The sequence below is a fragment of the Canis aureus genome, chromosome 13 (assembly GCF_053574225.1).
Source record: "Canis aureus isolate CA01 chromosome 13, VMU_Caureus_v.1.0, whole genome shotgun sequence".
Lineage (NCBI taxonomy): Eukaryota > Metazoa > Chordata > Mammalia > Carnivora > Canidae > Canis > Canis aureus.
Window position 1 is genome coordinate 56,922,709 of NC_135623.1, and position 15,132 is coordinate 56,937,840.

A 15,132-nucleotide genomic window follows, 5' to 3' on the forward strand; every position below is an offset into this window, starting at 1 on the left:
TTTGATTATCATTTTCTGAGGTCTGTGTGTGTGCTCATATTCTTCACAACTTAAAAATGTTTCAATTATGTAATATTTTAAACATACTTTAAAAACCACATAGAAAAACACCTACAAACCATCCCCATCTCTGGAACCCAATTTCAATATTCAGCAACTCATGGCCAATCTATATCCTCTTTCCTTTTCTCCTTCAGGATTATTTTGAAGCAAAGCCCAGACACTGTATCATTTCATTTTGACTATCATTTGAAGGAGGGCTGGGGGCGAGGAATATACAGGAAAATTAGGGAGAGAAGTAACACTGCTGTTTTTTCTCTATAATGCCAACCTCTTGTCATAACCATAATTTTAAAGGATATAATATCCAAGAATATTTTGAGGAAAGAAGCCCACATGCCATCCCAAAGAACAAGCACTGGCAATTCCAAATTTACTGCAGCTGCCCAATCACTTCCTCCTTCTATTTCAGACACACTTCAATGTTCAGGACCTCCCTGCCTATCTAGTAGCAAAGATGATCCTAGGGAGCAGTGATATTCCAGTCCTTATTCTCTGATAGAGCCTCAAAGGACAATGTCCAGTGGAACTGTTTTTCTCAGCACTAGATTATCACCAAGTCCCAGAGTTGATAAGATTTCTCTGATTTAGACAAAAGTCTAATTGTCTACCTTTTAAAATAGGTCTAAGGCTAAGGGATGTCTGGGTAGCTCAGTCAGTTAAGCAACCAACTCTTGATTTCAGCTCAGGTCATGAGGTCAAGCCCCAGTGTCAGGCTCCATGCTGGGCGTGGAACCTGCTTAAGATTCTCTTTCTCCCTCTGTCCCTTCCCCCAACACCCTGCTGCTCATGTATGCACACACTCTCTCTCTAAAAATGAAAACAAAAACCATGCCTATGGCTAACTCCATGGGCTACTACTGGCCAAATGAATAAGGAGGCACATACAACAGACAGACAGAGCTGTCTCTTAGGAATGGGAAAGAAAATGAAAACTGCAAATAAGGGAAGTAGTGACATAAACTTAACAATAATTTGTGCCTTGGAGTAACACCTGTAAATAAACAGCCTACCCCAACCACCTGCGTTTTTTAAATAAGAAAAGATTCTTTGCTACTTGATTTACATAAAACATGTTTCACTCCAATCCTCTCCACTGCACACAAACTACTAACCTCTGTCGTAGGGATAAAATTTGTTATCAATAATTTTTCATAGTAATAGGATTAATTACCTTCGATTTGTAATAAGATTGTCCTATTATCAGTATTTCTATTTCTAATACCTTCCATAAAACAAAACTTAGTTCATTTTATTATTACACATCTGAAGTTAATTTTGCAGCAGTAACAAAGACTGTGAGGAAAGTTTCATCACAATTCATATGAATAGGTAAATGTCTCAGGGGAACAGCAGACTAAATATACTCACTTTTGTTGTCTTTGTATAGAATGGGGAGGAGAGTTGGTGAATAGGCAGGTCCACGATACTAGTGGAGTTTGTGACACTGTTACTATGTGTATGGTCATCTTCCCTGCTACTGTCATCAGATTGATCAAAATCATCACTCTCCTGGTCCATTTCCTCTTCCTCTTCATCCTCCTCATCTTGTTCACCAGCATGTTCTTCATCTTCTTCTTGCTCTTCTTGGTTTCCTGAGGAGTCCTCATCTACCGAAATGAATCGATTATTGTTTTCTTCCAAATGTCCTTGCTGGGAATCATTTTGGTCTCCAGGTCTAGGTTCTGCTCCGACGACTTCACCATTCCTTGCAGTGTGCTCCTCCTCTTGTTGTCTGAGCTGTTGCTGCTGTTGCTGCTGCTGCTGTTCCTCCTCTACCACACGATTCATCTGTTCCTCATCTGCCTGGCTTGAGGAAGGGTTACCTCTCAGAGAGCCTCCAGTTCGTCGTCGTTTGCTGCCCACAGAGAGCAGTTCCTGATTCATTTCCAAAAGCCAGCTTGCTACTTCTTGGACCTTGGCTAGACTATCAGAAGATGCAAAGGATTTCACATTCTGTAGGGAAAAATGAGGGGGGGAAAAAAGGTTTGTACAATTTACATTATCTTTCATTTTTATGTTCTAGGTCTATATTCCACATTTTATTAAAGACTATAAAAAGTATTTGATGCTACTGAGACATTAGGTGTTCTTTAGGAATAAACAGGAAGTTTAAAATGTAGAAATTATGAGACTTTATAGATATACACAAAAATCACATGGTAAACATTATTTTAATATTTTAAAAAATAATTTTAAATTGAAGCTTCATAATTTAATTGCTTTCACCAATAAAACATAATTTAACCAATGAAATGATTTTCAATTATCAATCCATAAACTATCTTTTATAAAACTTCCAGAAAATGTTATGAAGTATATCATAAAAAACTATCCAGTGATCAGTTAAGTTCAGGAAATGCTCAGGTAAACCAAGATAAAAAGGCTTTTTTTACTTTAGGAATTTCCCAAACTTCTCTAATCATAGAACCTTGCCTTAAGACATGGTTTTCTGACAGGTACCAAGTATAATCATTATGGTTTTCATTTTTCACAACGAATATAAACAACAGGAGCACAAATAAACAAAAAAAATCTTATTTTTATTTTTTTTAAAAAAGGAAAAAAAGTTCATAAGTTCATACCCTCTGACCCAGTAACTCCACTTCTGGCAATCTATCCTAAGGAAGTAATCCTAAAACAGAAAAAAAAATTATGCAAAGGATGCTCACTGCAGCTTTATCCACAAAAGCAAAAAATGAAAATAAACGTAAATAAAAATAACCAAAACCCAAATGTTCAAGACAAAGGAATCCATGAGATAGGATATTTATAGTGCAATCCCTAAACCAATGTGCATTTTTTTTTTAAAAATGTGAGAACATGGATGTTTATATTATGCTAAGGGCAAAGCACAAGTAATTATATGATCATAGCATGATTTTTAAACTGCATAAAGACTAGAAGATAATATTTCAAAATATAAACTGCATTTAGGCAGCGGTATCATAAGTGCCTTAAACTTACTTTTTAATCATATTTTTCAAATGCTTTCTATCAAACACATCTGCTTTCATGTTTTATAGACTCTAAAATTTGATCTGATAGAATCTTTTTATAATGCTCAGTCTTAAATTTCATCCTTTGCAGATTATCTATATGGACATGTTTGAGGTTACATAAAATAATGCCAACACACCACCCACATTCATATAAAATTTTTAAAAATATCTTTAAGGTTTATGAGATCTAAGAAATATAATATCCATCTTTCTATCATGTCCTAAGAATAAGGACATTATATCACAATAGTCTTCAGATAAAACAGCCTTATCTACTTTTCAAACCCTTGCCACAAGAGGTAAATTCCCCAAAGGTCCATAGTTCTCATTGTAAGTTTTGAAATGGGGTCTGAAAGTCTGAAAAGTAGTTTTAAAATAGCAGTATTTCATTTTCTTTTCTATAATCTCCACTTTCCAGGAAAAAAAGGTGTAGTGTGTGTGGGGAAATTCTTTAATTCTAATTACCACTAGAAGTATAGAAAAAGAAAAGTTCCAACAACTGACCTATAAGACATTCCAACATTCTGAGTGAAAGAGTAACCAACAAAGATGACTAAAACAAGGAGAACTGGAAATAAGTGGTATCCCCGAAGCGTTGAAGTAAAGAAAGCATACCCAGGAGGAGAAAATATAAAATGACATCTGTTGATGATAGATCAAATAGTATGAAGAGAAAGAACTGACCACTGGATTTAGTAATGTGGAAGTCACTAGTAACAAGAGTTTTATTAATTGAAATCTGATTAAAGTAGATCTAAGAGACTAGGAAAACAGAATAGATATGATGGGTATGAACAAGTTAGGAGTATGCTGCAAAAAAAAAAAAATGAAAGGGAGTCAGGGAAAACAGTCAAAAGAAGAAATTTTTTATTCTTTAAGATTCTGTAAGATTGGAGACTAGCAGTATATCTGTATGCTGTATGCTGACAAGAATGACCCACTACAAAACAAAAAATTGATAATGTAATCATGAAAGAGAAGAAATAGTGAAATTAAAAGGGAATGATGAGAATGAGTTCAAAATTGGAAGGACTAATTTTAGTTTAAAAAATGGATACTTCAATGATGGGAAAGAAGAGTGGTATTATAGGTACTTTAAATTTGTTTCTTTTTATCATAGTTCCCAAGGTGGAAACAGTTGGAAATAGATGGATTTTTATAAGTGGAGTCTTTGGAAATTCCCTACTCATTCCTTCAATTATTTTCCTTTTCTTTTTAAAATAGGAAGCAATGTTGCATCATCAGAGTGATCTTGGAAGAAAGAGGTGTTAGAAATTTGAAGAAAGGGATTTGAAATAGTCCTCTAGGGTGAGAGAAAGGAAACTTTCTTAGGGGCATGAGATTTTGATGATCAAATATATTCGATAAATCATGATATAATATATATTAAATGTGACTTTTAAAAGTCAAGTAGTTCTTCCTTACAACTCAGATAAGCACAATAACAAAATTTCTGAGGTAGAAAGCACATTTTAAAAGCACATTAAATATGTCTGTTGTTTTCTACAAAAAAATAGAATAAACTACAGAAATTAAGATCTAAATCTTACTGGCTCATATATATAAAAGAAAAACTATGAAAACATCACAAAAAAGCAGGTTAAAAATAACGTTGAAAAACACTGACCTATGCGAAAGAACATATATAATATCCCAATGTATGTAAAGGTAAATCAACCATTCATAAGTTTCCTTCAAAGAATCAAAATTTTACTTTAGTAATCATATTTTAAAGTCTAGCTCTCCTAACATTAACAACATTCTTTTTTCACTTGGATGTTTATAGATTGAACAGCATGAAATCTGGGTCACTGCCTGGAATAATGCAGACCCCAAGCAAATTGCCCTTTGCATACCAATTTAACAGGCATATTTTAAGAGATTTAAACAGGTTAAACGACACAGTAAGAGCAATTTACAAGATTGTAAATTGAAAGAGCAAAGGTCATAAAACTAATTGCAGGAAGTTAACCCTGTGTGTCATAAAACTAATCATAAGGAATATGTGTAAAGTAAGGAGGAGACTATTGATAAGTAGCCTACCAACAAATAGAAAGTTTATGACTGGCATTTCTAAAATAGTACTAGTACTGGTCATCAGTGAACATTTCTGTTACTAATTATAAATAATAAAAATTCAAATCACTATATTGTGTAACTTCAGTTATTGGGAGGAACAGAGAAGTATCTTTATTTTAAGCCGATAAAGTTAATTGACTCATATTTACAAGCATGGCATATAAATAGCTTTCAAAATAATATAGATTCTTACAGATAGAGTTGGTCAAAAAAGGTAAATCCAAGTAGAAGAATCAGATTTAAAACACAGTCAATATAAAATATACAATGACAAAGCAAAAAGTCAGATTCTAAGAATCTGAGAATATTTGAAGAGGCTGAAAATATCTGACAGACTTACATAAAAATTTGTCGAAGTAGTATATATATTGGATTGATTTCTTTGACCTACTTTGGGAATGGAAAGTGAACGAAAATTTCATTTTCTCTTGGTATTCATAAACTCAAATTTAAACTAAAGAACCCAGTATTTTTATGAAATTAGTTCTAATAACGATCTATTAAGTAAGCTAATGACCTAATTAAAATGATAAACATTTATCCTATAAATAATAGGAAATCAGAATCAACTAAATAATCTATAAGGGGAGGAACCTTTTTAAAATAGTTTATGAAGCCCCACATTAAACAAAAGGACCTAAAACTTGAAACTGTCATATAGGAAAAGTTAATAAAATGTTAACCCAAAATACTGGATTTTCCTTTTTAAGATTTTATTTATTAATTTGAGAACGCATGCGTGAGTGTGGGTAAGCAGGGTGAGAGGCAGATACTGCCTTTTCCAAAATCAGAATCACTACAATGCTCAAAGATTGTTACTATAAAATAATATTTATTGAATACGCAATATGTTTCAGGCACATTTTAATTTTCTAGAAGCTAATGTTTAGAAATGTTTCTTTACAAGTTTTAATTAACGACTTTTAACCTGACCAGAACCCACTGTAAAATCAGATTTTAATTATAAATAACTTTGTGTGTATGTATATAAACAAACCTAAAACAATGGTTTAGAGAGAGGGAATTATGAAATATTTCAGGTACCTAAAAAATCTCTGTAAATCACCACCCTTAACTACAGTCCATTCTCACTATTCGTAGTAACTGAGTTCCATAAAGTTATCACAAATACTGAACAACTGTCCTTAGGGGAAACACAGGGTTAACTTCCTGCAAGCTTTGGTCACAACATTTTGGTCAACCGATCAAAATCTCTTCATGTGTCTATTTCTACTTAAAGACATATACTTAATATATATTGTTAATTTATTACTAACATAGAACTCACAGTCAACAGCACTATATAAACCCATCCCTGAACAAGGGTTATAACACCTATATGCTCTCCATAAGAGCACATCACAACACTAGACAGCACCTTACCACTATACTTAGAAGCCATTTTAAATAGCCAAATAAATCACCAATGGAAAGCTTTTAGTGAAAAATATTTCACCACATAGACCATAAAAAGGATATGAGAGCTGAAACAAAAAGGCACAGCATCACTTTGTTTGACCTCAGATGGCAATGTGCATGCTCATTCACAAATGACTGTGAAAGCATCATGAATATTGATTTTTGGGGTCACAAATAAACTGTAGTGAGGAGGCAAATTCACAAACACAAAATCTACAAATAATGAGAGTGGACTGTTTATTTTATCTAAATCCTCTAGACAGAGCACTACTTGCAATGCAAGATTCACACAGTATTGTGAGGTATCAACAAAGAATCCACACCACTACTTATTGGCTGCTTCTGGAAATATAACAAAGGATATGTGATCAAAGAAATTGAAAGCTCTAATAGATATTCATCACTAAATGTTTCAAAAAAAATCAGAAGTTTAGATAGCTCACACATTAAATAAAGTTATACTTTAAATAAAGTAACCACTAGAAAGAAAAGAGAAGAGAAAGGCATCACTTTTCCCTTTGTAAATGAGAACAGGATTCTTCTTGCCGTGTCTTTCATTATAGTGACAGTTCTGAATCTCAGGATGCAAAAGAAGAGAGTTCTATAGTCAGCGCCATAACAGGATGAAGAACTATTATGATAATTTTGCTCTTCAAAAAATTCAGAAATAAGGTTACTGTGATGGAAGAGAATCACTCTAGAACTTTACTCAAGTCCTAGAAAATATTGGGTAACTTTTATTAGTTATTATACCTTGTTGATTTAGTGGCACTTCAGACCTAACTTCAATGCTTTTTTCCAAGCTAGCTTCTCAGAAATCTTTTAACTAGTTTCTCATGAACCCTGCTTTTCAAAAGATCTTTGATTATTCAAAACCATTTGAATTTATTTTAGGATGCTTAAAGGAATCAATGTGGACAAGTACACATATTAAACAAATTGAGCTCTAAAAGCCTGTTTCAGAGTGAATTAGAGCTGTTTCCATAGCAAACACCGACCTCGAAATTACCTGAAATCTAAGTAACTGGGAAACACTAGTTACACTAATAAAACAAGAGGTGACTTAAGCAAATGGCCAAAGCCTCCAAATGACTGTGAAATTTTTAGAATTTTTAGAATTACATGGCAGGATATGATCCATTAGATATGAGCTACAAAGTCATTTAAGAAGCTGTAAGACATAGACGGCAGGAAAATCAAATTGTATTGAAGGATAACTCAAAGCTTAGAATCACCTTCTGCAAGCGGTGATTTTTCTTTCTCTCTCTCTCACTCATTCCCTCTCTCTCAAATAAATAATCTTTAAAAAAAAAAACTGGTTGCTAATTTCCATTGGATCTTTTACCATTTCTGTAGCTTTTTACATTATTTAACAAGCACTCCCTCTTCTTTACAACTCTCTTGTCTATCAGTTTCCCTTGTTAGCATCTTTTTCTTGTTATCATTCCTCAAGCAGTACTGTTGTTCTCTGTTGCTAGCTCCTTCCTTCTCTGCAGCTTCTTTGAAACCTAGGGTTTAACTATCATAGAAACTAATGACAACCAATTCTATGATCTCCAAACTCCTCTATTCAGCCTACTAATTTTACCAAATTGTCTCACAATCACCCAAAATCCATTATCCTAAAATCCAAACTCGTTTACACACACACACACACACACACACACACACACGTTCTTAGATTCTCCTACTATTTTCTTTATTCTCAGTGAATGGAATCATATTCTAGCCAATTGCACAGTTAAGAAACCTGGTGGCTCTTCCTCTTCCTCCTACTATCCCTTCCCTCAACAATTCAGTCCTAGGGACGCCTGGGTGCCTCAGCAGTTGAGGGTCTGCTTTTGGCTCAGGGTGTGATTCTAGAGTCCCGGGATGGAGTCCCACATGGGGTTCCCCACAGAGAGCCTGCTTCTCCCTCTGCCTGTGTCTCTGCCCCTCTCTCTCTCTCTCTCTCTGTGTGTGTATGTCTCTCATGCATAAATAAATAAAATCTTTAAAACAACAACAACAACAAACCAATTCAGTCCTAAAGCCATTTGGTGGAGCCAAGCAAGTAAGGTACATATGTAGTGGGCAGGGTGGCAGTCCAGCACAGGGGGATCAATTTAAGCAGAGTGAGGAGAGCCTACTTGTATGTGGAGAATGGCAGAGAAAAGAAAGTGGACCAGTACTGGTGTCAAAGGCTGAATAAAAGGATGAAGAGTGATCCAAGATTGGAAAAGCCCAGCGGGTCAAAGGTAGAGCAGAATGAGAACATCTGTTTAGGTGAGGGTATCAAATGTGAACAGGGCAAGAAAGGTGTCCACAGGGCAGGATGGTACCAAAGTCCAAATGGGTTAAGGAGGGTCCAGTGGCCACAATGGTGCCCTGCTCAGATATCCCTTCAATAGATCCTGCTACCTCATCTTGGAATCCATTGCAACACTCACACCTGGCCATAATACCTCTATGCTTCTCCCAGCAAATGACTGAGCATGGTGGGAATGCTCCAACAACCAATTCTGATGGGGACTACCTGCCCCTCATATCTTGGCTTGCTATCTGTTTCTCTGGAGACCTGCATTGACATAGATGTACTGGTATAAAAAAACTCCTGGGAAAAAATTAAAAAGTGTGGAAGATACTAAAAAATGGCTAACTTCATTAAACAAAGGTTATTTCACTCCAGAATGTTGAAGAATGTTTTCTACTACACAAAGAAATCCAGTGGCTCAGCAGAAGAAAAGTTCTCAACACGAGTCCTTTTAAGACAACAGAAGGCTAGATTTTGTTGAATACTTTGAAGATGAAGAATAGCTGCAGAAACTAGCCAATGTAGCACTTCCTCTTCAATCTCTGTAAGATATGAAGAAAATACTTTGACTTTAAGGGACAAGTTTCTTGAATTTAAACGGAAAATGCACCTTTGGAAAACACCATATTACAAAAAGAGATTGTGAAACACTTCCACTGCTGCTTAGGCTTAACTAAAGAAGGATATCATCAAGTCTCAAGTCCTATTGGAAACCACCTGGAGAAGCTACAGAACAAAAGTGAACTGATTTTCTTCCTGTTCAAAATAAATGATCACTGGGCAGAACTCTTTTTCTGAATCTTTTGATTGTGAGAATTTGCCTTGAGAAAAAGAAAGAGCTGCAGTCATATACAGCATGATTTTACTGATTTGCCCAGACCAGTACTGGGTTTCTACGAAGAAAAGAATATCCTGCTATTCATCAGAAACCAATGAACGTTATGCTGCAGTTCTCAACTTCTCACACATTCAAAAAACGTTTTTCTTATTAATGAACATCAAGAGTAAGCTAAGAAACAGTCTCATTTCAGCTGAAAAGGAAATTTGTGTCTGCTTATCTCGTGTTTGACCCTCAATTGACATTTGTGATACATAAAACAAGTACATGAGGTAAATACAATTTTTATATTAATGAAGTAATAATTTTTGGCTTTCAAAAAACCACATTTTATGTATACATGAGCCTAATGAAAGAAGTACTATTTTTTTTTAAGATTTTATTTATTCATGAGAGAGAGAGAGAGAGAGAGGTACAGACACAGGCAGAGGGAGAAGCAGGCTTCATGCAGGGAGCCCAACGTGGGACTCGATCCCAGGTCTCTAGGATCACGCCCTGGGCTGAAGGCGGTGCTGAACTGCTGAGCAACCCGGGCTGCCCAAGAAGTACTTTTCTAACTGGTAGGACTACATTCAAATGTGATATCACTAAGAAATTATTTTTTCTAAGTCTTGTGTAAAAGATTGTCTAGGCAATATTTTTATTCATATTGCTTTAGTTTATGGTTTTAGAAGCTTTACTATTCAACACTGTCAAAAAATTTCATGTTGTAAATAATATTAAAATCAATTTACAACCCTTATTTAAATTAAATCTGCTGAGCCTACATTAAGAATAATTAAGTCCCATTTTTGGTTTAAGGTAGTTATGTGAAATTTATCACATTTTATAGGAGTTTGCAAAATTTATGCAAAGATAAAAGCGATTTATCCCAAGGAAAGTAAGCTAAGCTTAATTACCAGGGGGTTGTATTTTCCCCCAAGAAAAGTTAGCTAAAATATCATTTTTTAGCTGCAAATATGAAGAGAAAACTACTTTTGCACATACCATATCTCATGGATCTCATACAGAAGTTCGGATAAGGCCTGCCTATTTGAATAGGGTTAAAAAAAAAAAACAGAGCAGTAAAGGAAAAAAAAAAAAAAATAGAATCTCCTCTACCTGTTCTACTAACTTATATTAGGACAGATACAGTTTGTGGAAAAAGGAACCCACAAAAAAAAGAGGACTAATGGATTAGCCAATATAAACAGATCCACAGAAAAAGAACATTCTCTGCTCAAAAGAATACTACAATCACCAATAAAAGTAATATATCTACAACTTACTGATCAAGCTGAGGTACTGTGTGCAGGAAATACAATTTTTATGTGAATCCCAAGATAAGATGATTTTAAGTGTTTCCTCAATGTAAAAAGATTGAGAAAGGCTGAAGTGAATAATGAGATGAATTGATATTATGTTTACCTAATAAGAAGTAATGAGAGTAACACAGTATCATTTCTTTGAAATTCTTGCCAATGACGCATAACCTGAATCCACTAATGAGGATGCACTAGAAAAACCCAAATTAAGGGTCCTTGTTCAAAATGCCTGCAGTATAATCTTCAAAAGTTTCACATGAATGAAAGTAAAGATCAAGGCACTGTTCTAGGTAAAGGATAACAAATGCAGTCCATGATTTTGAATGGAATCTTTTTATTATGTTAGGTATTATTTGAACAACTAGTGAAACTCAAATGGGGTCTGAGGAATAGAAAACCTAATTTATTAATGCCAATATCCTGATTTTCATGGTTTTATTGTGATTATGCTGGAGAATATCCTTATTTATAAGAAATGCATACCCAACTATTGTCAACTAATCTTCACAAAAACAGGAAAGAATATCCAATGTAAAAAAGTCTCATCAACAAATCGTGTTACAAAAAACAAAAACAAAAACAAAAACAAAAACAAATGGTGTTAGGAGAATTGGACAACCACATGCAGAAGAATGGAACTGGACCATTTCCTCATACCATACACAAAACTAGACTCAAAATGGATGAAAGGGCCAGTTGGTCCAGGCTTCGGGGCCTGAGCGGTCCTCCCGGTTCCCTCCCGCTCCCGGCGCCTCCGACGGCAGACCATTCATCAAGGATTTTGTATCCAAGGCCCAAAAGCTTGTTACCCGAGATGATGAATGCTGACATGGATGCAGTTGATGCTGAAAATCAGGTGGAACTGGAGGAAAAAACACGACTCATTAACCAAGTGTTGGAACTGCAACACACACTTGAAGACCTCTCCGCAAGAGTAGATGCGGTTAAGGAAGAAAATCTGAAGCTAAAATCAGAAAACCAAGTTCTTGGACAATATATAGAAAACCTCATGTCTGCTTCTAGTGTTTTTCAAACAACTGACACAAAAAGCAAAAGAAAGTAAGGGATTGACATCCCTTCTATTTCATGGAATTGCTGCTGATCTTTTTTTCTTTAAAACTTGGATAGATTTAAAAAGTTATAGTACTTTTGTTTGTGGCTTAATTGAATATTTATGAAGATAACGTCAGATATAGGCAAAATTAAGAGCATAACGGAAGACTTCCATGAGTTTGTGTATAATATGTTAGTCTATAAAAATGTGCAAATGTATTGTAGACTTTATAATTAGAAATGCATATATTTATGAAACTTGAAAATGAATGTTTTATCAAATTTGATTTATAGGTTTAGCACTATCTTTTATTATAAGCATAGTAAGAGATAGAAGAACCACCGTGTTGTGAAAAGTGACCAAAATCAGGTACTGAACGCAAAGCTTTATGTACCCTGCCCACCATGTTGTGCCTCTTCTCCATTTGCTTCTTCCTTCTCGTTTCCCTTCCTCTAAGGAAAAAATTGGTTTCACATTTGTAAAGGTAATAGTTAATCATCTGTGAGAGTAACCTGAGCTTGAATTGTTGAAACTTATCTAAAATAAGATACTTTCTCAGTTAGGGTTTGTCATAGTAATAAGCTAGGATTGTTGATTTTTCTTTCATTAGTTGAAAACAGAGGCTATAAGTATGAAGACTTTTCTTTGTAACTGAATTATCAAATTGGGAAGGTTTGGTTAAAAACTTAATTTTTGCACAAAATAACCCCACTTGGTATCTGAAAAAATGAGCTCTGGTTATACGTTTGGAATAGAGTATTTTGAGAAAAACATTAATAGGATGGGAAGATACTTGGCAAACAGTAGTAACCAACTCCACATGTTTTTACTCCAGATTTGTGTGATCTCTAGCACAGACTAGGTATTTTGGGTGGTACACACACACACACACACACACACACGAAGGTAGATTAAATGTAAATAACCTTATGTCAACCACATATAGAAGAGAACAGTTACAGAGTTTAGTCTTAACATTTATTTGTAGCACCCAGCAGATCAACTTTTGCAAAATCCCTTTAGAAGAGTGTTTTGGTATCAGAATCATGAATAATAAATGGGAGTTTTACATGTATACTAATTGATATTTTCTCAGTATTTTAATCTCACTACTTATCCCAGAATTTTCTGTAAACCTAACTGCTTGGTTTGCAGAGTTTTAGCACCCTTTGACAGTTTGTAAGAATTTAGTTTGTAGATTCCATTTGGTAAGAAATTAGTATCGGAAGTAATGTTAAAATATTAACTAGGTAAAGACGTCCACTAATATAGTTTTGGTTGTTAGATTTGGGCTACTTTTAATCATGGAATAATATGTTTGTATTGGTGTAAGATTCAATGAATGACTTTAGCTGTAGGAATATAATAGTTATACTGCAAATATTTTGCATCCCTTTTGTGACCTAATTTACAAACATTTAAAATTGTGTTGCAATTTTGCTTTGCTGTTTAATAAAAAGCTGTTTCAGAAAAAAAAAAAAAAAAATGGATGAAAGACCTAAATGTGAAATAGGAATCCATCAAAATCCTAGAGGAGAATACAGGCAGCAACTTTTGGGACCTTGGCCACAGCAACTTTTTACTAGACACACCTCTAAAGGCAAGAAAAACAAAGGCAAAAATGAACTATTGAGACTTCATGAAGATGAAAAGCTTTTGCACAGCAAAGGAAACAGTCAACAAAACCAAAAGACAACCTACAGAATGGGAGAAGATACTTGCAAATGACATATCAGATAATGGGCTAGTATCCAACATCTATAAAGAACTTTATCAAACCCAACACCCAAAGAAGAAATAATCCAGTCAAGAAATGAGAAGAAATAAACAGACATTTCTCCAAAGAAGACATATAAATGGCCAACACATGAAAAACTGTTCAACATCACTCGGTATCAAGGAAATACAAATCAAAACCACAATGACATACCAACTCACACCAGTCAGAATAACTACAATTAACAAATCAGGAAACAACAGATGCGGTGAGGTTGTGGAGAAAGGGGAACACCCCCATGCAGTCTTGGTGGAAATGCAATATGGTGCAGCCACTCTGAAAAACAGTGTGGAGGTTCCTCAAAGAGTTGAAAATAGAGCTACTCTATGACCCAGCAATTGCACTACTAGGTATTTACCCCAAAGATACAAATGTAGTGATCTGAACAGGCACCTGAACCCCAATATTTATAGCAGTAATGTCCACAATAACCAAACTATGGAAAGAACCCAGATGTCCACTGACAGATGTATGGGTAAGGAAAATGTAGTGTGTATGTAATGTATGTGTGAATGCGCACGTGCACATGCACACACGCACACACACAAATGGAATACTATGTAGTCATTAAAAATGAAATCTTGCCATTTGCAACAAAGTGGATGGAACTAGTAAGTAAAATGAGTCAATCAGAGGAAGACAATTATCATATTATCTCACTCATGTTAAATTTAAGAAACAAAATGGAGGATCATGAGGAAAGAGAAAAAAATAAAACAAGACGAAATCAGATAGTGAGACAAACCTTAAAAGACTCTTAATCGTAAAAAACAAACTGAGGGCTGCTGGAGGGGAGGGGGTAGGAGGACGGAGTAACTGGGGGATGGGCATTAAGGAGGGCATGTGATGCAATGAGAACTTGGTATTACATAAGACTGATGAATCACTGACCTCTAACCTCTGAAACTAATAATATATGTTAATTGAATTTAAATAAAATTTTTTAAAAAGAAAATCAAAATGAAGAGAAAACACATTTACAGTACTGTCCTGTATTTATCAATGAAAATCCACCTATAAGTGGACCCATGCATTTCAATCCTGTATCATTCTAAAATCACCTGTATATGGAAAACACTCCCAATGTTCTAGGACATTGCAAGTGCTCAGTAAAAAAGTGCCTAATGTTATTATTTCCCTCCTCAAGTTACATGTTGAACCTACTATTTAATAGGCAGTCTGCTGGCATGAGTCTTTTCCCCAGATGGTAGTAACATAGGTCAGTGCATTGATAGGAAGCTTGCAGGCCACCTAGCAGGTAGGACTGGAGATTCAATGGGGAAAACAGTAAATCAGTAAGTAGCCT

The 15,132-nt window shown here is 34.9% G+C and overlaps 2 protein-coding genes across 4 annotated transcripts in view; one reads left to right on the forward strand and one right to left on the reverse strand.

Moving 5' to 3' along the window:
* The window catches only part of FBXW7 (F-box and WD repeat domain containing 7), a 232,728-nt gene that overhangs the window by 92,139 nt on the left and 125,457 nt on the right, over window positions 1-15,132 (reverse strand). For 2 of the 3 annotated variants that reach the window (XM_077846366.1, XM_077846371.1), the window contains exon 2: window positions 1,432-2,016. In XM_077846366.1, the coding sequence (XP_077702492.1) occupies window positions 1,432-1,947 (516 nt within the window). In that variant the 5' untranslated portion in view covers window positions 1,948-2,016. Of the gene's footprint in view, window positions 1-1,431; window positions 2,017-2,645; window positions 2,696-15,132 lie in introns of all 3 variants that reach the window. The other variant, XM_077846368.1, reaches the window with a different exon arrangement.
* Window positions 11,693-13,535, forward strand: LOC144282559 (short coiled-coil protein). Its single transcript, XM_077846386.1, has one exon. The coding sequence runs from the start codon at window positions 11,810-11,812 to the stop codon at window positions 12,056-12,058; it is 249 nt and encodes an 82-aa protein (XP_077702512.1). The 5' UTR covers window positions 11,693-11,809; the 3' UTR covers window positions 12,059-13,535.

Bases quoted from the DNA above. Each gene is read 5' to 3' on its own strand.
- LOC144282559 (XM_077846386.1), top strand. From the start codon at position 11,810: ATGATGAATGCTGACATGGATGCAGTTGATGCTGAAAATCAGGTGGAA.